The sequence below is a fragment of the Peromyscus maniculatus genome, chromosome 2, assembly GCF_049852395.1.
Source record: "Peromyscus maniculatus bairdii isolate BWxNUB_F1_BW_parent chromosome 2, HU_Pman_BW_mat_3.1, whole genome shotgun sequence".
NCBI classification, from domain to species: Eukaryota; Metazoa; Chordata; class Mammalia; order Rodentia; family Cricetidae; genus Peromyscus; species Peromyscus maniculatus.
The window spans coordinates 173,159,102-173,183,227 of NC_134853.1; the positions used below are offsets into that span (position 1 = coordinate 173,159,102).

General features: G+C 44.5%; 2 protein-coding genes across 8 annotated transcripts; both read left to right on the top strand.

The window, feature by feature from the left end:
* The first annotated feature begins 929 nt into the window (after positions 1-929).
* Mrpl20 (mitochondrial ribosomal protein L20) lies at positions 930-11,686 on the top strand. Of its 4 annotated transcripts, XR_013049528.1 has the most exons (5): positions 1,176-1,335; positions 1,418-1,528; positions 5,268-5,345; positions 8,339-8,574; positions 11,549-11,686. XR_013049528.1 is itself a non-coding variant. In XM_006992366.4 (4 exons), the coding sequence occupies exons 1-4, from the start codon at positions 1,249-1,251 to the stop codon at positions 8,510-8,512; spliced, it is 450 nt and encodes a 149-aa protein (XP_006992428.3). In that variant the 5' UTR covers positions 930-1,248; the 3' UTR covers positions 8,513-8,681. The 4 variants fall into 4 exon arrangements, 3 of the variants coding, with proteins under 3 accessions (XP_006992428.3, XP_076422007.1, XP_042128253.2); XM_006992366.4 differs by lacking the exon at positions 11,549-11,686 and having other exon boundaries at positions 930-1,335; positions 8,339-8,681; XM_076565892.1 differs by lacking the exon at positions 8,339-8,574 and having other exon boundaries at positions 11,549-11,685.
* A 280-nt stretch (positions 11,687-11,966) lies between these two features.
* On the top strand, positions 11,967-23,977 carry Ccnl2 (cyclin L2). Of its 4 annotated transcripts, none has more exons than XM_006992363.4 (11): positions 11,967-12,248; positions 12,634-12,708; positions 12,922-13,031; positions 15,370-15,490; positions 17,852-17,916; positions 20,257-20,356; positions 20,674-20,778; positions 20,864-21,005; positions 21,975-22,086; positions 22,167-22,259; positions 22,766-23,977. In XM_006992363.4, exons 1-11 carry the CDS (start codon positions 11,967-11,969, stop codon positions 23,118-23,120), a joined length of 1,560 nt encoding a protein of 519 aa, XP_006992425.1. In that variant the 3' UTR covers positions 23,121-23,977. The 4 variants fall into 4 exon arrangements, with proteins under 4 accessions (XP_006992425.1, XP_006992426.1, XP_006992427.1 ...); XM_006992364.4 differs by having other exon boundaries at positions 21,978-22,086; XM_015985992.3 differs by lacking the exons at positions 11,967-12,248; positions 12,634-12,708; positions 12,922-13,031; positions 15,370-15,490; positions 17,852-17,916 and adding an exon at positions 18,438-18,564.
* The last annotated feature ends 149 nt before the right edge of the window (positions 23,978-24,126 follow it).

Here is a 24,126-nt window from a genome sequence, read left to right on the forward strand (position 1 = left end):
ATGTCCCCTCAAAACAAATAAATACACACATTAATTTTTTGTTTGTTTTAGTTTTTTGAGGCTTGGTTTTCCTGCTTCTGCCTCTTGAGTACTTGGGACACCATCACATGAGGCTAGCTGTCAGTTTCTTGAGTCACACAGACCCTGTCTCACGATTGTAAAGAATGGGAAACAAGGACTGTGAAGGACAAGCAAGCAAAGTTTATTTCGAAATAGAGAGAAGCAGCACCCAGTAGCAGTGTGGGGGTGTCTCAAAAATGAGCTGCCTTAATTTGAATGTGTATGTGGGATTTTGATTGGTTGACGGGATCAGGTGAAAAGATGCATGTTCAAGTAAGACCCTGAAAGGTTCTAAGAGAATCAGAGAATCCAGAAATAAAAAGAACAAAAATTGGTAGTCAAATTCTTGGTAAGTCAGTCAGAGCTTTACTCAGTAAAGCTGATGAGTAAACTCAACGCTACTGTTCTTAGAGTTGACTAATGTTGACTCTAAATCTCGTCCCACTTTGATCCCCAGCTTGGCCTTCATCTCCCTAGAGCTTGGTTCTTTTCTCGACCACACTCGACTCTGGGAGCTCAACCCTCCATCCCCCGGAACTTAGCTTTCCATACCTACAGGAGGTTAGTCTTCAACCCTGGGCAAATCTTCTTCCGGACAGTAGATACTTTTGCTCATCTGGGCGGCGACTCAAGACTAGCTGCTTTAGCTGGGACGTGGTGGTCCACGCTTTTAATCCCAGCACTCGGGAGGCAGAGACAGACAAATCTCTGCGAGTTCGAGGTCAGCCTGTTCTACAAAGAGAGCTCCAGGTCACACTGTTACACAGAGAAACCCTGTCTCGAAAGAACAAAAACAAAACCAAACCAGACTAGCTGCAGTTAGAATGGCGCTGCCTTGATTTAATTTCTGTCACTTTCATTTAGGGACAACTAACTGATGCCTACACAAGAGCAGACCACCGAGGCTCTTTGGTCGTTTCTGGAAGTCTGATTTCAGTCCGCAACTGCCCTCTCTACTTGATCATCAGCCCCGCAGCCTTGGTCTTTTCAGTCCATGACATTAGCTCTATACACCTGGTCTCTTCCGCCTGCTCCATCTGCTTGCGGACGGTCACGCACAACGGAACTCAGGGAGCGAGCCCAGAGGCGTCCCGGAAGACTGTGTGCGCACACCACCGGCCTGGCCGGCCTCTCCGACCGTTGACCCGGAAATGCTTATGGCAGCCCCTCCGATCTCTGGAGCACACGATGGTATTCCTTACGACGCGGCTCTGGCTACGGAACCGCCTCACGGACCGCTATTGTCGGGTTTGGGAGGTGTTGAAACATGCTCAGGTGAGTGCGCGTGCCGGGATCGGGGCACGGGCAAGGTGGTGCGCTACCATCCGGACACCCTTCTTCCTTTTTCTTCCTCCAGCATTTTAGGGGAAGGAAGAATCGCTGCTACCGGCTGGCAGTCAGGGCCGTGACCAGAGCTTTCGTTAAGTGTACGCAGGCCCGCAGACTGAAGAAGAGGAACCTGAGGACCGTAAGCGCCGCCCCTGGGAGCCCCATCCCGACCCCCAAGCTTGTCCTTCATCTCCCCTAGAGCTCGGCCCTCCTCCATACCCGGCTTCGGGAGCTCAGCCTTCCATCTCTCAGGAGCTTGGCTTTCATCCCCTGGGAATTGTCCTCACCTCCTTGGACAGAAGCTGTGTGAAGGGTGAAAGGACCGGTATCAGCACACGACACCCCTAGACCAAGTTTTCAGCACAAAGGAGATTTATTTGTACCATAGGGACAAAGACAGGAGCTAGAGGACGGGAGCAGGGGAAAGGGGCCCCGGAGAGTGGGGAGGGATCGTTATCCCGTAGGGACGAAGGACTGACTCTGGAGAGAGAGGAAACAGACTTACCCCATAGGCAAATGGCAGTTTATAAAGGTAAAAGAGGAAGCCTCGTGTTAGGATGGGGTGTTTCATTTTAATTGAACAGGTTAATAAGGGCATCCACAGGGGGCTTTTTGCTAGACTTCAATACTTGGATAGCTGGTCCTTGGTAGTCAGCCTCAGGAGGAGGACGTGGCCAAATAAGGGCTAGCTTTAGGAATGTAATATAACGGTTTTTAGCAAGGAAGAGGGAATAGTGGAAGGGCAAGGCCTGCCAGAGCCACGTTTGTTATGATTGGGCCTACTAGAGTCACTTCAAAGTTAGTTTTTTTGTCTTCTTCCTCGTTTGAGAGCTGTACTTAGGGGCCTGGATTGTAGCTCTTATAAGTACCTATGAGCTAAGTCAACAGGGACATATGAAAGGTCATTTCTGACCTTCAGAGTCAGAAAGTGTTCCCTAAAGGCCAGAGAGATCATCCCAGTTCTGTTCATAATACCCACATTAGGCAACCCTCAACTGCCCATACTTCTAGCTGCAGGGGATCTGCCTCCTGGTCTCCAAGGGCACCCACACACACACTTTTTTCACAAATGACATACCCATATATGTATACAAATAAAAAAAAATTAAAGGACCCCCTAACCTGAATGTGGGTACATCACGATGGCTGTGTTCACAGTTTCACAGTCTGACAGTGTTGATTTGGGTTCCTGTTCTGTTCTCAGGTGCACCTGCCTTTGGGGTAGGGTGGTATTGCTCTAGGACCTGGTGATTTGTTCAGGTCCAAATGTGCTACAGTGTTGTAAACACATGGGAGTGTTCAGTTATAATATGAAAAGTGGCCGGGCGGTGGTGGCACACACCTTTAATCCCAGCACTGGGAGGCAGAGGCAGGCGGATCTCTGTGAGTTCGAGGCCAGCCTGGGTTACAGAGTGAGTTCCAGGACAGGCTCCAAAGCTACACAGAGAAACCCTGTCTTGAAAAACAAAAACAAAAACAAAAACAAAAACAAAAAAAAAAAAAGAAGAAGAAGAAAGAAAAGTGAGCATTTGCTACCATGGTGGACATCCTCAGGGCCTGGGACAGTTCTGGTCACCCTGGGATTTGTTAGAAATGCGCATTTTAAAGGTCCTACTTTGAACCTGCTAAATCAGACTCTAGAAGGAGGACCCAACAATTTGTGTAAACAAACCCCCAGGGATGCAGGTTGAAACTTGAGAACTTTCAGAACTACTGTACCTTTAAAAAAAAAAAAGTGCTTAAAAGATCGCTCTCATTCTGCAAAACAACCAGCCAACCAACCCATTGATATCTAATGTGTAAGAACAGACACACACACACACCAGCTATTCTGAAGTTATACTACCATTGCTTTTCTCTTTGATTCATACTTCTAGATTCTTGTGTCTTTCCAGATAGATGTTAAGGTATTTGCCTGTGCCTGGCTTAGACCCTACTAATCCAATCAGCCAGATCCTTCAAGGATCCTCTCTCCCTTCATAGAGTTTGCTGTGTTCCTATGTCTGCCACAGAATCTCAATCTTTGTTTTGGTACATACACATAGTTTACAATGGGTGACTTCCTTGCTTGTCTGTTTTTGAGGGGGAGAAAGGGAAGGCGGTACTTGGGATTGAGTGAACCTTGAACATGCTCGGCATGGGTTTTCTGTACGTACATGTACTCATGTTTATGCACAGATGTAGCTTAGAGAGTAACTGTCAGGAGTCAGTTCTTGCCTTCCACCTCGTAGCAAGATCTGCCTCACTGTTTCCGCTATACCCTGTACTCTAAGCCAGCTGGCCTATGAATTTATGGCTTGGCCACAGGAGTGTTAGGATTATAGATGTATGCTACTAAATCTATCTCCCCCCCACCCCCCAGGACCAAACCCAAGGCCTAGCAAGCGCTCCACCACTGAGCTAAATTCCCAAACCCTACATCTAGCTTTTTTTACTTGAGTTCCAAGGATTGAGCTCAGGTCATCAGGGTTGTACAGTAATATGAGCCATCTCTGTGGCCTATGAATTTCTAACCTGTATCCCCAGCCAGTGTCATGTGCATGTGTGGTGTGTAGAGGTCAGCTTCAAGTCCTTCCTCAGAAGCCATCCACCAGGCTGGACTTGAACTCATTCTATGACCCAGGTTTGCATTCATGCCCTAGGTATTCCGGGAGCTAGGATTATAGGCCTATGCTACCAGACCTAGTCTCGTCTGTCTGCCTGTCTTTATTGTTTTTTGTTTGCTTTGTTTTGTTTGTAAGATAGAATCTTGCCATATAGCCCTGCTTACCCTGAAACTCACTGTATAGACCAGGCTGGTCTCAAACTTGAGTTGTTCTCCTGGCTTTGCCTCCTAAGTACTGAAATTTCAGGCATGAGTATCAACCTTGCTTGTCATTTCTAAAGGAAATTTTTGTTCTCCTTTTTTTTTCTTTCAAGACAAGGTTTCTCTATAAACCAGACTGTCCTGGAATTTGATCTGTAGACCAGGCTGGCTTCTAACTCTTATGCCTATGCCTCTGCCTCCTGAATGCTGGGATTAAAGGCATATACCACCACCACCATCCTTTTTTTTTTTTTTTTTTTTTTTAAATTTTTTTTAAAAGATTTATTTTACAGAAGAGGGTGCCAGATCTCATTACAGATGGTTGTGAGCCACCATGTGGGTGCTGGGAATTGAACTCAGGACCTCTGGAAGAGCAGTCGGGCTCTTAGCCTCTGAGCCATCTCTCCAGCCCTTTTTTTTTTTTTTTTTTTTTTTTTTTTTTTTTTTTTTTTTTTTTTTGGTAACATTTTGTTTTGTTGAGACAGGGTCCCACTGTGTAGCTCTGGCTGTTGTGGAACTTACTAGGTAGACCAGGCTGGTCTCATCCCAAAGATCTGTCTGGCTCTGCCTTCTGAGTGCTGGGATTAAAGGCTTCTATCACCAGGACTATCTATGTGCATTGCCTTTTTGTGACAGTGTCTCAAAATGTAACCTAGGCTGGCTCTAACTCTTGATTATCTTGCTTTTTCCTATGGAGTGCTGCCTGCTTGTGATTCAGAGTGGGGCTTGTCTGTATGAAATACATCAACTTTTGCTGTTGTTTGTCTTAAAAGCCCGTTTGCCTGAGAAGAAAACATCTTTTCTACTTATTTTTACAAGCAATTTTTAATTCAGTCAGAACCTTTGCTAGAAACAAGATATGGATACATCAGTTAGAAATCAATATCAAGCAATATCCTAAAACAAGGTGTGGTGGCGCAGACCTTTAATCCCAGCACTTGGGAGGCAGAGACAGGCAGATTCTTTGAGGGCAGTCTGGTCTACATAGTTATAGGATAACCAGAGCTACATAGTGAGACCGTGTTTTGAAAGAAAGAAAGAAATCAATATCAAACATCTATTTTAATTCTAGCTCTGGACTAACCGAATTACAGCTGCCTCCCAGGAACATGGCTTACAGTACCCAGCATTCATTGTCAACTTAATTAAGGTAAGCTGAGGGCCTTATTGAGGTGTTGAGCATCTAAAGGAATCATGCCATCAGATGTAAGCCAACCTGGTAGCAGTCTGTGGGGTAGACGTGGGTGTTGCTAGGGCTGCACCCTAAACTGCTTTTTGTTGTCTGTGGAGTTCTGGAAACCTACCTGCTTTTCCTTTGCACATTGTAAATACTGCTTGTCATACAGTTCCTGTTTTGGGATATTCAATCACACTGTGAACCCCGAGTTTGCATTTTCATTAATTAAATAAAATCAACCTTAGATCAGGAGGCAGAGCCAGCAACTAGTTGACAGAAAGTAATCATAGAGAGTCAGAGGGAGTCTGGAAGACTAATAGAGATGTACAGGGAGTGGTAGGAAGGGACTTTGAGTGTGGCTGTCTGTTTTTGGTTTGGTGGAGCGAAAGGATGCTCTATTTCTGAGATGCTGGGAAGGTCAGCTAGTTGCTTCTCAATCTCTCTGAGCTAGGAGGTTTTCACCCCAGCTTCTGACTCCCAACTCTTATTGATAAATAGAGCAATAGAGATTTAGTTAAAAACTGCATTTGGTGGCAGCAGCAGGAGGTGGAACCAGTGGAACAAAAAAGTCCCGAGAAGTGGGCCAGTAACTGGAACCGCAGCAGTAGATTCAGGTGTAGCCATTGTGCTAATGGGAAAACAACATTTTGGTACCCAGAGTGGGATGTCAAATGTAACAGGTCTTTCTTTGGACCGCCAGCTCCCAATTACTTAAAGAGACTTTTTATTAATTGTGAAAGCTTGGCCTTAGCTTAGGCTTATTCCCAACTAGCTCTTAAAACTTAAATTAACCTGCTTATATTCATCAACATTCTGCCACATGGCTTGTTACCTCTCCTCCATATAGTACGTTCTACTTCCTCCATGTCTCTTCCCAGAGTTCCTCTCTCTGCCTGGAAGTCCCGTCTATTCTCTCCTGCCTAGCTATTGGCCATTCAGCTCTTTTTTGTTTTTGTTTTTTGAGACAGGGTTTCTCTGTGTAGCTTTGCGCCTTTCCTGGGACTCACTTGGTAGCCCAGGCTGGCCTTGAACTCATAGAGATCCGCTTGGCTCTGCCTCCAGAGTGCTGGGGTTAAAGGTGTGCGCCACCACCGCCCAGCGGCCATTCAGCTCTTTATTAAATCACAAGGTGTCTTAGGCAGGCATGGAAGGACAGACACATCTAAACACAATGTGATCAAATATCCTGCAACAGTTGCCAGTTTGGATGTTTCTGTATGAAATGAAAAAAATAGAAAACTAATTTTAACTTTGGCTTTGAGGTTTTTTTGTTTTTTTTTTTTTTTTTTTTTTTTTTTTTTTTTTTTTTTTTGGTTTTTTCGAGACAGGGTTTCTCTGTGTAGTTTTGCGCCTTTCCTAGAACTCACTTGGTAGCCCAGGCTGGCCTCGAACTCACAGAGATCCGCCTGCCTCTGCCTCCCGAGTGCTGGGATTAAAGGCGTGCGCCACCACCGCCCGGCGATGTTTTTTTGTTTTTTTTTTAATGTTATTGTAAAGTTGTTTTGCCTGTATGTATATCTATGTACTACATCTGTGCCTGGTGTCTTTCGATGCTAGAAGAGGGCATTGGATCCCTGAGTTATAGATGATTATAAACTGCCCTATAGGTTCTGGGAATTAAATCTAGGTTCTCTGGAAGAGGAGTAAGTGCTCTTAACTCCTGAGCAATTTCTCCAGCATCCCACATTTTTCCTTTTAAAAAGAGTCCATGGTAGGCATTCTGCTTCCACCTTATCACAGACATTGTCCTAGTGCTTTTTAAGGATCCTCTGAGTGAGCTGAGGTGTTATATCTCCCATTTTATTGATGTGGGCCTGAAGCTCAGAAAGCAGATTTAAAGTCACAGGTCTGCAAGTTGTGGTGGTACACATCTTTAGTCCAAACACTTGGAATAGGGGAAGGGAGGTGACAGGTGGATCTCTGTGAGTTTGAGGCCAGCCCTCATTTACATAGTAAGTTCCAGACAGCCAGAGCTACATAACAGAGAGATTTTTGTCTTTTTTTTAAAAAAAGAGAGAGAGCCAGGCAGTGGTGATACACCTTTAATTCCTGCACTTGGAGGCAGAGACAGGTGGATCTCTGTGAATTTGATGCCAGCCTGGTCTACACAGCGAGATCAAGGACCAAAACTACACAAAGAAACCCTGTCTCAAAAAACCAAAAGAAATAAAGAAAAAAGGAAAGAAAGAAAGTCACTTCCAGGTCATACATAAGTAGGGTCCACTTAGGGCTTGTTAGCAGTATTTACTATATGTAGCCTATCCCCTTTCTTCTTTTCTTGACCCACTGGTGAAAGTTACCTGCTTTCTGAAATCACCTGTTATTGATCATCATTGCTGGGGATGGAATCCAGGGCCTGTGCATAAGCACTCACCATTCAGTTACACTCCCAACCCTATGGCCTCTCTCTCTTCTGAGGTAGTCTCACCTTGAACTCAATGCTTCTGCCAGCCCTGTAGCCTTAATGAGCTTATATGTCTTTGAATTAAAGTAAAGGATTAGCCCATGCCAGAAGTCTTAGTGCCCAAGTGACCACTGACCCTAACCATGGGTCCTGGGCCTCAGCTGGCTCTTCCATGTTGTAGCCTCTACCGGTACCTTTCCTTGTCCCTACCCAAATGTATTCTACAGTATCCTCCTACAATTTACAGGCAAGATGTTCCTGTTTTACCTATCCCACCATTCCCAGCTGTTGGACACCAGTAGAGTGGTGCTGGCTACTCTAGACTCACGAGGTCTTGTGGTTGCATCCTCCTGTCTGTTCCCACATGGAATCTCCTGTAGTCTACTGAAGTAATTTCTGTTGTTTTTGGATAGGGTCTCACTAGTCTTTGGCTGGCCTGGAATGCAGAGATCTGCCTGCCTCTGTCTGCACAGTGCTGGAATTAAAGGCGTACACCACCACACTTAGCTTTTTCAAGTGGTTTCTGATGCTTACTACAGGCTGTGGTTCTTTGTCTTCCCAGTGCCAGGTGGAGCTCAACAGGAAAGTACTTGCGGACCTGGCCATCTATGAACCAAAGACTTTTAAATCTTTGGCAGCTTTGGCTAAGAGGAGGCAGCAGGAAGGATTTGCTGCAGCTTTGGGGGATGGAAAGGAGCCTGAGGGCATCTTTTCCAGAGTGATGCAGTACCACTGAAGGCTGCAGAGCTATGGAAATTCTTATAATCAAGATAGATGCAAAAGGATTGTCTATCACCAGTAAGTCTGATTTGTATTTATTTACATTTTAGCAACATGCTTGAGAGAAAAGATTTTTACTCAGTACCCTGTAAAGATTGTACAAATAAACCTTTTGCAGTGTTCAACTTGTGAGTTATTTTCTGACATCAGGCAAACACACCTTTAAATGCATAAAGCCTCTGAAGTGCCCATATACTTGTTATCATTGACTGCCTGTTAAATGGTAGTAGTAGGATTTGCATGCTGCTTTTCTCTATAAAGTAGAGTTCCACACCAGGCTTCTGAAATGCCCCTGCTCTGCTGTGGAACAATCCTTTTCTAAACTGTGAATATGTATTACTCTCATTTGCTAATAAAAAGCTGGCTGATAGCTGGGCAGTAAGAGTTTGAAGGCAAGAGCCAGACTAGGAGAATTCTGGGAAGAGAAGGGCAGAGTCAGAGTCGCCGGCAAATTCAGAGAAGCAAGATGATAATTTGTACTGAGGAAAGGTACCAAGCCATGTGGCCAAACATAGATAAGAATTATGAGTTAATTTAAGGGTAAGAGCTAGTTAGTAATAAGCCTGAGCTATCGGCCGAGCATTTATAATTAATACAAGCCTCTGTGTGGTAATTTGGGAAGTGCCTGCTGGATATTTGGGATATAAACCTCTTTTGGTCTTTTCCTTATGTATGTCATACCGACCGGTTCAGCTGTTGGGCCACTAGCCTGTTTCCCTGTCTCTTTCCATGTTCCCAGTTGGGTACAGCTTAGGTGACTATGTCCTCATATCAGGAATGTGATACTCTTGGTCTCAGTATGAAAAGTTGGCTCAGTTTTAAAGGGAGACTTCCACACTTACATCATCTAGCTAGATATTTTTTTTTTTTCTTTTTGGGTTGGTTGTTTTTTTTTTTTTTGTTTGTTTGTTTTTTTTTTGTTTTTAGAGACAGGGTTTCTCTGTGTAGCTTTGCACCTTTCCTGGAACTCACTTGGTAGCCCAGGCTGGCCTCGAACTCACAGAGATCCATCTAGCTCTGCCTCCCGAGTGCTGGGATTAAAGGCATGCGCCACCACCACCAGGCTCTAGCTAGGTCTTTTAACAAGACTGCTCTCTAAGGTTCAGGAATATATTCTGGACAACTCATTAGCAGCAGCACCTCAGCCAGTTTATTAATGCTGTATAATGTAGTCTCTTTCACTCCTCCTCTTGCAGTGGATAATGTATTCAGATTAGGCCATCTTGGGATCCTGGCTCATTCAAAGACTGCCATCCCTCTTAAAACACCTATTTCCATGCCTCTACCAAGTTCTGTAGTGTGCTTTTGTTGTTGTTTTTGTTTTTCGACACCGATATACACGTAAGCAAAACACAAATGCACATAAAATTTTTAAAAAGTTATAACTTAGAGGTTAAGAGCACCCTCACTTTGTAGACCATGAATGCAGACAAAATAGCAATGCACATAAAAGAAAATTAAATAAAATGTATATTAAAAAGAAAAAGACCACTTGGATCTGTCCTCTATTTTTTTTTAAGATTTATTTATTTATTATGTATACAGTGTTCTGTTTGCATGTATGCCTGCAGGCCAGGAGAGGGTACCAGATCTCATTACAGATGGTTGGGAGCCACCATATGGGTGCTGGGAATTGAACTCAGGACCTCTGGAAGAACACTGGAAGAACAGGCAGTGTTCTTAACCTCTGAGCCATCTCTCCAGCCCCCTGTCCTCTATTCTTTATCATCACTGTAGGCCAGCTTAATTTTGTCTTCCATTACTGAAGATTCCTACAAGGCCCCTTTGGTTTTTGTTGTTGTTATCAGCCTAAAGGTCACTGCACTATTTGTGTCTTGTTTACAATACTGTCACCACGTTGCCTGAGTGTTCAATACATACTACTCATCAGCCAATGGTTATTGAACAGATGGGGTAGAAGATACAGACCCTTTTGGCCCCATCACTGAGCTTTGTTTTGTACTTAATAAAGATGAGATGCTGCAAACCTCTGTGAGTTGTACCCAGCATCCCTATCTAGCCTAGGTTTCTCTCCCTGTTGGGTGTTAGTCATCTCCAGTACCAGAGTCTGGCCTGAGTAACTAGAGCCAACAGTCTCTGCTGTCCCTTGGCCAGCTTCAGTTTAGGGAATGGGCAAGCAGCCATGCAGTGACAGCCTTGGACCCTTGGACCCACCTTGGAGTTGCAGCCTAGGGATAGAGATGGGTGGACAGTAACAATACGGCCAACATGGGTAGAGGACAGGAGATGTGGTCTTTGTTGGATCTGTTTAGGCAATGGGATCAAATCAACCCCCTAGAGCTGGGCTATGGGATGCTGACTATTGGCAGCCTTGTTTGAAGCTCAAAACACCTGAATTGGACCTATCCAGGAATCTCCTTACCCTCCAGTGTCCTCCCAATTTCCCCTCCCACCAAAGCTGCAATATTGCTGAAAGCTTAAGATAACAGCAGTGACAGGTAATAACCACATCTACTGCATAGTTTTGGGTGAAACTTGGCAGGTCAGGAATGGAGTTAGGAACACTCATAAATACTGTCTGTAGGGTCAACTCCAAGTCTTTTCCTATTGACCTTCAAAATCGCTAGTACCTGCCACGAGAGATTGATAGAGTCATCAAATTTGACTTTTCCAGTTCTCTTTAATCTGCCCTTAAAAAATAAAAGATTTATTTATGTATATGAGTGCTCTGTTTGTATGTATGCCTACATGACAGAAGAGGGCATCAGATCCCATTATAGATGGTTGTGAACCACTATGTTTGAACTGAGGACCTCTGGAAGGGCATCTCTGGTTCCTTAACCTGCACTTTTTTTTTTTTTTTTTTTTTGGTTTTTCGAGACAGGTTTTCTCTGCAGTTTTGGGGCCTGTCCTGGATCTCGCTTTGTAGACCAGGCTGGCCTCGAACTCGAACTCACAGAGATCCACCTGCCTCTGCCTCCCGGGTGCGCCACCACCGCCCGGCTCTGACCTGCACTTTTAATGCTGACAGATCCACCCCTCAGCTGTAGCAGAGCCAGAGGAAGAGCTGGAAGGGTTGAGAACTAAAGGCTCTGGACTAAATCGCGCTGTAATGCTGTGCGTGTGAGACTGTGGGGAAGAAGTCCCAATACCCACGGAAAGACTCCCTTCTAGAGCTCCAGTCTGCGAGGCAGGAGCGCTGCAATACCCTCCGGACTGACCGCTTCCGATTCTGTCCAGGCGGCGGAGCCGAATGGGTAACGAGCAGCCCCTCCCGTGGCCACTTCCGGCGTCAGAGCCTGACGCGAAACAGAAGAACAGGTCGTACGGCCAACGGGGTCGAGGCGGCGGTGACGTGCAGCCAATGGGCGGAGGCGGGGCGGGGCGGCTGCGATCGTCGCGAGGAGCCGCCCTCCGGGAAGGGCCCGAAAAAGAATCGGCGGCACAAAATGGCGGCGTCGGCGGCCGGGGCTTCGGTGTTGGCGGCTCCTGCGTTGGCGGCCGGCTCTTCCGGCTCGGGGGGAGCCGCCCCAGGGTCTCAGGGGGTACTGATCGGTGACAGGCTATACTCGGGCGTGCTCATCACTTTGGAGAACTGCTTGCTGCCCGACGACAAGCTTCGCTTCACGCCATCCATGTCGAGCGGTCTCGATATCGACACAGAGACCGGCCTCCGCGTGGTGGGCTGCGAGCTCATCCAGGCAGCCGGCATCCTGCTTCGCCTGCCGCAGGTAAGGGTGCGGCCGCGAGCTTTATAGGTAACCGTCCGCCGGCCGGCCGGCCGAGAGTGCCAGGCCTTTGTTGTCGGCTTGGCCCCCGTCCCGGAGCCAACCGGACCTAGACCATGACTGAGGTCGGAGCCCGGCCCGCACCGCAGCCTGGACATGATCCCCCTGAGTCCATGCTTCAAACCTGACCGCTGACCGGCTTCCCCTCCCCCTCCCCCTCGGGCGAAGGCCCTCTTACAAACCCCAGGACAAACTCGCGAGACAGAAATTCTTTGGGGAAATGGAAACTGCCGTGGGTATTTGTCCTAGGGGGAACTACACATGACATTTCAGCTGAGACAGGTTTGAGTTCTGCGTTCAAAAGTGATGGAATCTTCTCCGTCCCTAGGTGGCCATGGCTACAGGGCAGGTGTTGTTCCAGCGATTCTTTTACACTAAGTCCTTCGTGAAACATTCCATGGAGGTAGGCTTCTTTGTTTTATCAGAGAGATGAATTGGGAGGAAACCTGGCTTGTTCTGCGTGCTACTTAGTGAACTGAATTCTGTCCTGCAATGTCTATACAGTTCTCTCCCTGGAGGCCTGTCTCTGTACTTTCTTTTTGCTCCTAATAGTTTTTAACGCCCTGGAAGGTCCTCAGGTTGGGGAAAAACACCTGTGTCCCAATGTACATTTCAGCATGTGTCCATGGCTTGTGTTCACCTGGCTTCCAAAATAGAAGAGGCTCCAAGACGAATCAGGGATGTCATCAATGTATTCCATCGCCTTCGGCATCTAAGAGAGAAAAAGTGAGTCCTTTCCAGAGCTTGTGTGTCTGGTATTGTAATACCAACCTGTGGATTTACAGTAGCTTGTTCCCGAGTGCCTGATGCTGTCTAGAGGTAGCAGTAGGGGAGCACATTAAGCAGGAAAGCTGGCTGTTCTAGGTCTGCTGGGACAATTCCTCTGTGACCACATCAGCTCACCACCCTGTTCTCCTGTTTTCTCCATGTTTCTGGGCTGGTGATTCTTCATTAAGGGAGTTGTCCCAGCATTGTATTATGTTGACCAGCATTCCTGGCCTCTCCTTGCCAGGAAGCATTTGTATCCTTCCAAAGTGATTAACAGAACTATCCCTAGAATTTGTCTTGTTTTGATATCTGATCTTGCTGTGTAGCCGTAAGTGGCCTGAAATGTAGGTGAGGCTGATTTCAACCTCTTAGCAGTCCCATCTCAATCTCCCCTTATGTTCAGATTACACGTGTAAGCATGCTTGTCTCCAAATACTGCTTTTTAAAACACTCATGGAGAACTGGGCATGGTGGCACAAGCCTTTAATCCTAGCACTCAGGAGGCAGAGGCAGGAGATTCATTTGAGTTTGAGGTCAGCCTGGGCTACAGAGCTAAGTTGCAAGACAGCTGGGCTACACAGAGAAACCCTGTGTAGCAAAACAACAACAATAAATGAACAAAAACCAACCCACCCTTGGAGCGAATCAGAAGTAGAGATATGCAATTGAAATCCTGGTGATTGAGAGGTGGAATAAGATCAAGAGTTCAAGGTCATCTATCCTCAGTTACATAATGAATTTGAAGCCAGCCTGGAGTACATAAGACCCTGTCACAAAAGAAGATCCTTTCTCAAAAATAGGTAAAACCCAAAAGCAATAGTGAGGGTCTCAACAGGTAAAGGACCGTGAATTCAGCTCTAGGATCAACATGGCAGGAGAGAATTGACTCCCACAGTTGTCCTTTGTCCTCCACAGTCACAACCCACAAACCAAACAATGTAATACAAGTTTTCAAGAACACGCACCCAGGGTTGATGATGGTGTAGTGGGTAAAAGAACCCTGCTGTCAAGCCTGAGGCCCTGGGTTGGATGCTGAGGTTACCATGGTAGAAGTAGAAGGAGGCAGCTGACTACAGCATTCCTCCATACAAAATTACAAGAAGAAAGAAAGAAAGAAAAAAGTATCCACACAAAAAACCAGACAACTGTTGTCCCTAGAAGTGGACCATGCCCCTAGACACCTTATCCCAGACTTTCTGTTCTTTTTCACAGGAGCCTTTTAGTTTTTATTTTGTTCTGCCTTTTTTTTTGTACCAGAGTCTTATTATGCAGCCTTAGTTGGCCTGGAACTTTATGTAGACCAGGCTGGCCTCACTCAGATGGATGTCTCGACCCCTAGAGTGCTTGGGTTAGGGGAATGTGCCACTATGCCCAACTTAACAGAAACCTTTTAAAACATAACCTGGTCTCTTGTTTTGTTGTTGGTTTGGTTTGGTTTTTTAATACAGGGTTTCTTTGTAGACCTTTGACTATCTTGGAATTTACTCTGTCGACCAGGCTGGCCTCGAAACTCACAGAAATCCACCTGCCTCTGCTTCCCGAGTGCTGCAGTCAAAGGCATGCGCCACTATGCCAGGCTAAACCTGGTCTCTTTTTTGATGGTCTGTCTATATCTGTAGCCTTCTCATTGAAGAGTTCAACCAACCTTGGATTGAAAATATTGAAGTGCAGGGAGTGGAGTCAGTGTCTGTGCTGAACATGTATAGACTTTCTTGTCACTATTCCTTAAACAACAGTACCATGACTATATGTGTGTAGCATTTACATTGTACTAAGTATCATGAAGTACCTAAATATGATTTGAAATGTGTGGAGGCTATATGTAAGTGCTTTGGGGTATTCCACCATTTTGTATAAGAAATTTAAGCATTCATAGGTATTAGGTGAAATTAATACTAATATTAATATTAGTATTAGGTGAAAGTTGTCATGGAACCAGCTCCAGTACATACTGAGGGATGACTTTATTGATTCTGTAGTTTCCCATTCAACCAGAAAGGTTGATGTTTTTGTCTTGAATCTTGGTGTTATATAACACTTGTGCAGATATCCTGAGACCTTCCACCATATTCAAGAGGTGTATTTATATGCTAAATACTGTTTATGTGTAGAGACTAGGGGCAGGTTAGTAATAAAGTGTACATAGGTTAGAATTGAGGTTTGAGGGCTGTTTTGCAATTTTGTTAAAGGAAGTGACATTTGTAGCTTTCTGGTACTGTAGTGTAATCACTTGGTGGAATCTGAAAGACTTTTGCTTGATTGATCCTGATAGAGAATATATGCTCTGTCTTTGCAGGAAACCTGTGCCTCTAGTGCTGGATCAAGAGTATGTTAATTTAAAGAACCAGATTATAAAGGCAGAAAGACGTGTTCTTAAGGAGCTGGGCTTTTGTGTCCATGTGAAGCACCCTCATAAGGTGGGTTTGGTTTGGCACCTGCAGCCAACTAAGCCATACTTCAGCTGACTTCTACTATGTGCTGAAGTGAAGACCTTGAAGAGTACCGAATGTTCCCTTCATTTGGTTTTCTTGTTTATGTCTAGAATGTAAAATTAATCCTTTATTTATCAACCTTTTATATTACTTTTAGTAATATAAGAGTTTTTGAAATGATGTCCTTTAGATCTGGGCTTTCAAAAGCAGTGGTAAAGTTAGAAGTTGAATCCATTAAAATACATTTTTCTTGCCTGACTTGGCGGCAAGCAGGTTAGGATTTCAAAGACATCTCTAGCTACATTTCCAGTAGGAGGCCAGCTTCCCCTGCATGAGACCTTATTTCAAAAATAAGCAGGGCTTAGCCTGGTGTGGTGGCATACAGCTTTAATCTGTGCACTTGGGAGGCAGAGGCAGGTAGATCTCTGTGAGTTCAAGGGCAACCTGGTCTACAGAGCGAGTTCCAGGACAGGCTCGAAAGCTACACAGAGAAACCTTGTCTTGAAATACCAAAAAGAAAGAAAGAAGAAAGATTTGTTCATACAGTTTATGTATATGATTGCTCTGTCTTCATTCATACAAGAAGAGGGGATCTGATCCTATTATAGATGGTTGTGAGCCACATGTGGTTGCTGGAAATTAAACTCAGGACCTCTGAAAGAGAAGTCAAGTTCTCTTAACCAGCCCCATGTAAATTTTTCTTTTCTTTCTTTCTTTCTTTTTTTTTTTTTTTTTAAGATTTACTTATTTATTATGTATACAATGTTCTATGTGCATGTATTCCTGCAGAGGGAGCCAGATCTCATTACAGATGGTTGTGAGCCACCATGTGGGTGCTGGGAATTGAACTCAGGACCTCTGGATGAACAGCCGGTGTTTTTTTTTTTTTTTTTTTTTTTTTATTATGTATACGAAAGAGGGCACCAGATCTCATTACAGGTGGTTGTGAGCCACCATGTGGGTGCTGGGAATTGAACTCAGGACCTCTGGAAGAGCAGTCGGTGCTCTTAACCTCTGAGCCATCTCTCCAGCCCCCAGCCGGTGTTCTTAACCTCTGAGCCATCTCTCCAACCCCGTACATTTTTCTTAACAGTAATTTTTTTTTTTTTTTTTTTTTTTTTTTTTTAAGTGCATGTGTGTGCAAGTACATTTGGAGACCAGATAAAATTGCCAGGAATATTTCCTCCTGGGACAGGTGGTCTTATTGGCCTGGACCTTACCAATTAGGTTAGACTGGCTGGCCAGTGAGTCCCAGGAATCCTTCTGTCTCTATTTCCCAAATCCTTCTGTATCTACTTCTCAAAAGTGAGCTACCCCATCCACCATTTTCATATGCATTCTAGGGATTGTGAGGCAAGCACTTTACTGACTGAGCTTTCTCCTTAGCCCTTACGAACTAACTTTGTTTGTTTGTTTGTTTTGGTCTTTCGAGACAGGGTTTCTCTATGTAGTTTTGGTGCCTGTATTGGATCTCACTCTGTAGACTAGGCTGGCCTCAAACTCACAGAGATCCACCTGGCTCTGCCTCCTGAGTGCTGGGACTAAAGGCGTGCGCCACCACCGCCTGTCAAGAACTAACTTTTAAAAGCTAGCTTTACTATTTCCAGTAGAAGAACAAGAACAATTCTGAATCCTTTTATTTCAAAATGAACCAAAATAGTTTATATCATTTGCTGATTAGAAATGAGTTTATTGTTCTGTCTCTTGAGTGTCTTACCTAGTTTAGCTAAACTAAGTCTTTAAAGCTTCAGGCTTAGCTGGGCATAGTAGTATACACTTTTAATCCTAGTACTTGGGTAGCAAAAGGGACGCAGATCTCTGAGTTTGAGGCCAACCTGGTCTGCATATCAAGCTCCAGGCCAGCCAGATCTACATAGTGAGACCCTGCCTTAATAAACCAAACAAAAGTTCATGTTTACTTCTGTGGCCTTGTCATCTTCTCTTGCTTATTTGAGTTTCTGACATTATCACCCACTAAATATTTTAAGTACTTTTCTTAATTTGTTTAATGTATTTTCATGTTTTGTACAAGTTGGCTACTGGGGTAAAGGGATGTGTAGGGCAGGCTAATCTCACTGGTGGAAAAGGTGTTGTCAACGAGAATGAAAATGAGCCACATGGAAAACAAGGCCTTCGATGCCATGGGTGCAGCTTGGTCTTCACATGTGCACTCTGCCCAACTATAAAAGCAGGTAGCAAGCACATCACAAAAGTGGAGCTGTCTGCCGGACGTCACCAGGAGCTCCCTGGGGTATAGCTTGAGGTTCTTTTGCTGCATGGACACCAAGATCTGAGTTCCCTGCTCTCCAAGTTTTTGGTAATAACTGCCTGACCCATATCTTCCAGATAATCGTTATGTACCTTCAGGTGTTAGAGTGTGAGCGTAATCAACACCTGGTCCAGACTGCATGGTGAGTTGATTTTCCTTGTTTTATGAGACCAGCAAGGGCAGTTCAGGAATGTATTACTTGAGGCACTTGGGCAGTGGGTTGTCATCCCATGACTTGGTTATGGTCTGGAATTGTCCCAGTGCCTCCCCCCAAATGACAGGGACAGGCTTAACGGTAGGTGGCCCATCCACCCCTGCCCCTGTATTTCCAATGCTTCCACCCTGGGAGAGTAGTCAGTGGGCTTCCCTCTGGGGTTTGGTGGCTGGGTATAGGAATGTTATAGGTGATAGTCCCAACCACAGAATCAGTGGTATTGTTTTCAGAGAATTTAGGGAAGGGAAGGGGTTTTGATGCAGTCCTGGGTTGGTTTTAGCAGGCATATGCTAGAATGAAGCCTGAAGTAACAATTTGGTGTTGGGGTATATTTCCCCCACAGAGTTAAGTCTGTAGGGGTCATAATTGCTGACTGAATTGTCTGGTGCTATGACATGCTTTATAGAGAACCTATTTTGACTTTTCTTTTCTGTACTCTTTCAATCAAAGGGTAGCCTCTGAGGGTAAGTGACTAAGACTTCTCCTCTGCTGTCCAAGCGCTTTGGTGCAGGGACAGCGGCCGTCTTCAGCCAATCCAGTGCAGGCTCTCCACCGAAGGCTGGCTCTAGACTGGTGGTATGCGTACCTGATAGTATAGTCATGGCCGACTGCTGCTTGTGGTTCTCTGACGATTGTGCTTCTTGTTAATCCTGTCGTGCTTGGTAATTGTATCAATCAATTAGAGTTGATAACTGTCTTAACTTGAATTTTGTCCTTTTAAAACTGCTGTACCTGTGCAATAAAGATGCAATACCTTTCTTGTTAAAAAAAAAAAAATGTATAGAAAGCTGTAAGAACTGAAGTGACAAATTGGCATGGTGGAAATTCAGGCTGTTGCTAGATCTTGACATTATTTCTCCCAAGTCCTACAGTTGCTCTTTTCAGCAGCTTAAATGGCACTCATTCCAGTAAAGGTATGCATCTTTAAGTTAAACTATTGTAACTTATTTCAAATGTAGCATAAATTTAAATACACCTTTAAAGGATTTCACTTGTTTTTAGAAGTTAAAATTAATGAGTTAGTACATTTGAATACTAAAAATTCCTTATTAGTAATAAAGTTATTGATGGTTATATTTGTGAATGTTTATGCTGTTTAGCCACAGAATGGCTCCTGAGAGATGGATAGTGCAGCTATCATTCTGGCTTCCCTTCTGATGTGTAGAGTTAATGCTTCCAGGGCCAGCTGCCTCTTATAGACATATGTAGAATTTACTGTTTAGAATATCAAATTGGGTTTGAATGTTACTTTCTCTAAGGTTTTAGGGCAAAGATACTGGGTGGGGGTAGCTAAATCTTATGAGGTACAGCCTGACATTAGGGTGTGTGTATTATACCATTATTGGATATGTTGAGCAGTGTATAATATAACCTCTTAACATGTTTTCTTATGAATTGTTTTTGTACTGTTGATAAAGCTAGTTTACCATTTGGTTTTAGACTATAAATTTAAAAGAAATATATAAAGAAAATGTTAAAGATGTAGCCAATTTTTAAAGACCTTTAACTTTTCTAAAAATGTGAAGTTTTGTACTTACATATATCTTCTAAAGTATTATAGTATTTTTAAGTGTACTTAGCTTGTTGCCACTTTTAGTGTTTTGTTGCTTCTGTCTGATTTTTATGAATGTTCATTTTAAGACTCCTTGTTGAAATGGGACAGTTTGGAAACGTTCTTTGATAAGCCTGAGAAGAGGATTCCCTTGGGTGTTGACCTCCTCTGCATGATGTGCCCATGCATCTGAACTGCACCCAAGGGCCTTTCCCTTTTCCAAGTGGACTCCCTCACTGGAGCTGCGGCTCAGTCATCTGGAGAAGGACCGGGCCACAAGTGCTGCCTGAAGAAAAGGAACACAGGACAGCTTGTCTCACAGTCAAGGCTTCATGCTCAGCCTGCTCATTTGAGTTTGCATGTTTCTCTGCACTATGGATTTTGAACATTTAGATTTCTTTAATCAACTTCATTTTAACTACTAAGTAGCATTTTCTTTCTAAGCATTGTGCTTTGCATGATAGCAGGCCAAATATAGAAGGAAAAGTAAAGTTAAAGTCGGTTCTCGTTCATAGCAACATGTATTGTTTGACATTCAGCCAGCTTTTTTTCCCCAGTGATTTCTTTCATGTATTCAGAATGTCCCCTGGTATCTCTGGAGATTCCCAGAGTTCCCAGCCCAATCCTAGTGTAGAACCCTTAGGAATAACAATCTTTGGTGACAGGTAGTGGCGTAGTTGCCCATATCATTACAATCTTCCTGGTTTTGTTTTTAGGAACTACATGAATGACAGCCTTCGCACAGATGTCTTTGTGCGGTTCCAACCTGAGAGCATTGCTTGTGCCTGTATCTACCTCGCTGCCCGGACACTGGAGGTAAGTATATGGCTGCCTGCGTTTTAGACTCTAGACCTTTTTCCACCCTCTAGTAATGTTAATGTATTTGTCAAACTAGGTTCATTAGCAACAGAGTTTCTTGGTAACTGTCAGGCCGTTTTCAGGTGTTGCCCTAAGAATCTTGTTGGTCTTGAAGTGTTTTGTTGGTGATGGTGGTAGTGGTGGTGTTTTTTGAGAATCCTCAGATTCACAAAGATCCAGCCTCTGCTCCTGAGTGCTAAGATTAAAGGTGTGCACCACCATACCTAGCCTTGGAGTTCTTAAGGAAAGTGACATGATAACGTTTGTATTCACAGATCCCTTTACCCAATCGTCCACATTGGTTTCTTTTGTTTGGAGCAACTGAAGAAGAAATTCAAGAAATTTGCTTTAAGATCCTTCAGCTTTATACACGGAAAAAGGTTCCTCTGTGTTTTTTTGTGTGGATTATATGCTTGTGTTTGGCCAGAAGCATTTGGTTCTGATTGGATGATTCTGGCTTTTCAGGTTGATTTGACACACCTAGAAAGTGAGGTGGAAAAGAGAAAGCATGCCATTGAAGAGGCCAAGGCACGAGCTAGGGGGCTGCTACCAGGGAGTGCTCCAGTTCTGGACAGTGCTGCGGGGTTCTCACCTGCTCCCAAGCTGGGTAAGTGTTCAGACTTTATTCCTCACAAGGGAGCAATTTGGAACCTGAATTTTGGTTTGGGGACATGTGCTACTCCCTCCCAGATCTGTCTTGGAGTTGAGCCTGCAGCTTATCTCAACAGTACTCTGGAATCCATAGCTGTCTGTTGATGGTCCTTAAAATAAGTCAGGGAGGCCCCAGGAATTGTTTTCATACTAAGAAATGTGGACAGCCTTTCTGAAATGCTGTTTTTTTCCTTTCTCTCTCTCTCTCTCTCTCTCTCTCTCTCTCTCTCTCTCTCTCTCTCTCTTTTCTTTCTTTCTCTCTCTCTCTCTTTCTTTCTTTCTTTCTTTCCTCCCTCCCTCCCTTCTTCCCTCCCTCCTTCCTTCCTTCTTTCCTTCCTTCTTCCCTTCCTTCCTTCCTTCCTTCCTTCCTTCCTTTCTTTCTTTCTTTCTTTCTTTCTTTCTTTCTTTCTTTCTTTCTTTCTTTCTTTCTTTCTTTCTTTCTTTTTCTTTCCTTCCTTCCTTCCTTCCTTCCTTCCTTCCTTCCTTCCTTCCTTCCTTCCTGCCTGCCTGCCTGCCTGCCTTCCTTCCTTCCTTCCTTCCTTCCTTCCTTCTCTCTCTCTCTCTCTCTCTCTCTTTCTTTTTTCTGTACAACAGCTCTGGATGTTCTGAAACTAACTTTGTGGATCAAGCTACCCTCTAACTCACAGAGATCTGTCTGCTGAGTACTGGGATTAAAGGCATGCAACACCCCACACCCAGCTAAATTTTTAAGCTTAGAGTCTATGATTATATTGTTAGAACATAGAATATGATACTCATTCCCTGGTCCCTGGGCAAAATAGGTCTGAACAAAAGGCCTATCTGTGTGTTGTGTGCATTTTCATTCTGGGTTCCAGGGTAGTACAGATGGTCTTGTCTTGCTTTGCTACTGTATTTCCTTTTGAAGAGATTTCTGATTATGGTTTTAATTTCTTATTTGATTCAGTAGAATCTCCCAAAGAAGGTAAAGGAAACAAGTCTTCCCCACTCTCTGTGAAGAATGCCAAACGGAAAGTGGAGGGCCCAAAGAAAGCCAAGGCAGACAGCCCCGTGAATGGGTAAGATGCTCATGTGTGCCTAGATAGACACTGAAGGCTAAGGTATTACAGGTCTGAAACTACTCCGCTCCTGTTTGCAGCTTGCCAAAAGGGCACGAGAGTCGAAGTCAGAGCAGGAGCCGTGAACAGAGCTACTCAAGATCCCCGTCACGGTCTGCTTCTCCAAAGAGAAGGTGTGTGCCTGGGGCATTTTCCTAGGGTAGTAGGAGGGGACATAGATGTCACTCACAATAGTGCAGACATTGGCGCCTTTTTATTTTATTTGAGACAGGGTTTCTTTTCTGTGTCTTTCTGGCTGTCCTGGAACTCATTCTGTAGAGCAGACTGCCTCCCAAGTGCTTGGATTGAAGGTGTGTGCCACCATGCCTAGTAGGGCAGTGGCTCTTAACCTGATGTGGTTTTTCTTTCTCTGAATTTAAGAGTCCCTTTGCTGCCAGCTGGTGGTGGTACATGCCTTTAATCTGAGCACTTGGAAGAAAGAGGCAGACAGATCTCTGAGTTAGATGCCAGCCTGGTCTACGTAGTGAGTTCCAGGACAGCCAGGGCTACATAGAGAAACCCTGTCTTGAAAAATGAAACAAAACAAAACGAACCCCTTTGCCAACTCCTCTGCTTTGTTAGGGCTTGGCCAGGACAGGTGGCCACACTTGTGGTCACATGTATGTTTTTCTCTCCACAGGAAAAGTGATAGTGCCTCTACCTCAGGTGGGTCCAAGTCACAGAGTCGTTCTCGGAGCCGCAGTGACTCTCCTCCAAGGCAAGTACACCGTGGTGCTCCCTACAAAGGCTCAGAAGTGAGGACCTCCCGGAAGTCAAAGGACTGCAAGTACCTCACCCAGAAGCCACACAAGTCTCGTAGCCGGAGCTCCTCTCGTTCTCGAAGCCGGTCACGAGAGCGGACAGACAATTCTGGAAAATACAAGAAGAAAAGTCATTACTATAGAGATCAAAGACGAGAGCGTTCAAGGTCATATGAGCGCACAGGCCATCGCTATGAGCGGGACCACCCGGCACACAGCAGACATCGGAGGTGAGATGGGTTCCCTGGTGGCTGCCCTTGGTCCCTCCCTGTTGGGCACACCTTGGCTTCAGTGGCCTTGTAGCATGATATTTTTTGGAAGTGTTTTCAATTGGACCTTGAGGTGAATTTAACTGATGGGACAGTGAGCAAGGTACCCTTCAGGCTGGCCTGAGGAGTGCTGCACATCTGTCCTAGTTGAAGGTCCACCTCAACTGCTGACCTTCAGGTAGCTGGATGGAACAGCAAAGGCACTCGTCCCCATTGGTGTGGCTTGGTGCTATTGATAAGCTGTCTCTTCACTCCTAAACTGATACTCAATTACGTTAAGCCAAGAAAGATGATTTTTCAAATGTCCGCCTATATTAGGTTATACTTGTGTACATATTTTCCAGTGTTTCACAATGAGAAAATGGCCTTAAAAGCCCCGCCCCTGTTCTCTATTCACGTTGTAAATAAACATGTGTTTAATACAAGTGACAGCTATATATAAAAACTCAGAATTTGAATTCTGTTAGCTTAACACTTGTATAGAGAATTCTGATTTTTAAATTGTGAAGGTATTTAGGTCTGTGTTGAAAGTCATATATTTTTATCTGTGCAATGCTGAGTGCAGGCCACCAGCTCTAGAGAAATTTTACGAGGTTGAATAAACAAAAATTCTCAGGACACTTGGGATGTAAGACTTTGTGGGCTGTCATTCTGCTTGTTTTCTTATGTGCATGCCTGGGACTTGGCTGTGGGACTCAGGCATAGTGGGAGTGTTTGTGTGCAACTGTGCACTGCCAGTTTAGCTATTCTAGGGGAAATATGAGCTGTATATCCCCTGATCTTTGCTCCCAGTTCTCATTAAAGTGTTGATTTTTGTATTAAGCTCTGTGCGTTCCTGAAGCCATCTGCTCTTAGAGACGAAAGGCTGTTTTCTGGAGTGCAACCGGAGGGAAGATAGGACATCAGTGTCAGCTGAACTCTCCAGACTAAGGGTCATGGGTTTATTGTAACTTAAAGTTTGGTTTAGGTAC

Coding starts and splice junctions, on each gene's coding strand:
- Mrpl20 (XM_006992366.4), top strand. CDS start 1,249: ATGGTATTCCTTACGACGCGGCTCTGGCTACGGAACCGCCTCACGGAC. Junction 1,336..1,417: donor AGGTGTTGAAACATGCTCAG/GTGAGTGCGCGT, acceptor TTCTTCCTCCAG/CATTTTAGGGGAAGGAAGAA. Junction 5,346..8,338: donor TCATTGTCAACTTAATTAAG/GTAAGCTGAGGG, acceptor TTGTCTTCCCAG/TGCCAGGTGGAGCTCAACAG.
- Ccnl2 (XM_006992363.4), top strand. CDS start 11,967: ATGGCGGCGTCGGCGGCCGGGGCTTCGGTGTTGGCGGCTCCTGCGTTG. Junction 12,709..12,921: donor TCGTGAAACATTCCATGGAG/GTAGGCTTCTTT, acceptor TGTACATTTCAG/CATGTGTCCATGGCTTGTGT. Junction 20,357..20,673: donor TCGCTGCCCGGACACTGGAG/GTAAGTATATGG, acceptor TTGTATTCACAG/ATCCCTTTACCCAATCGTCC.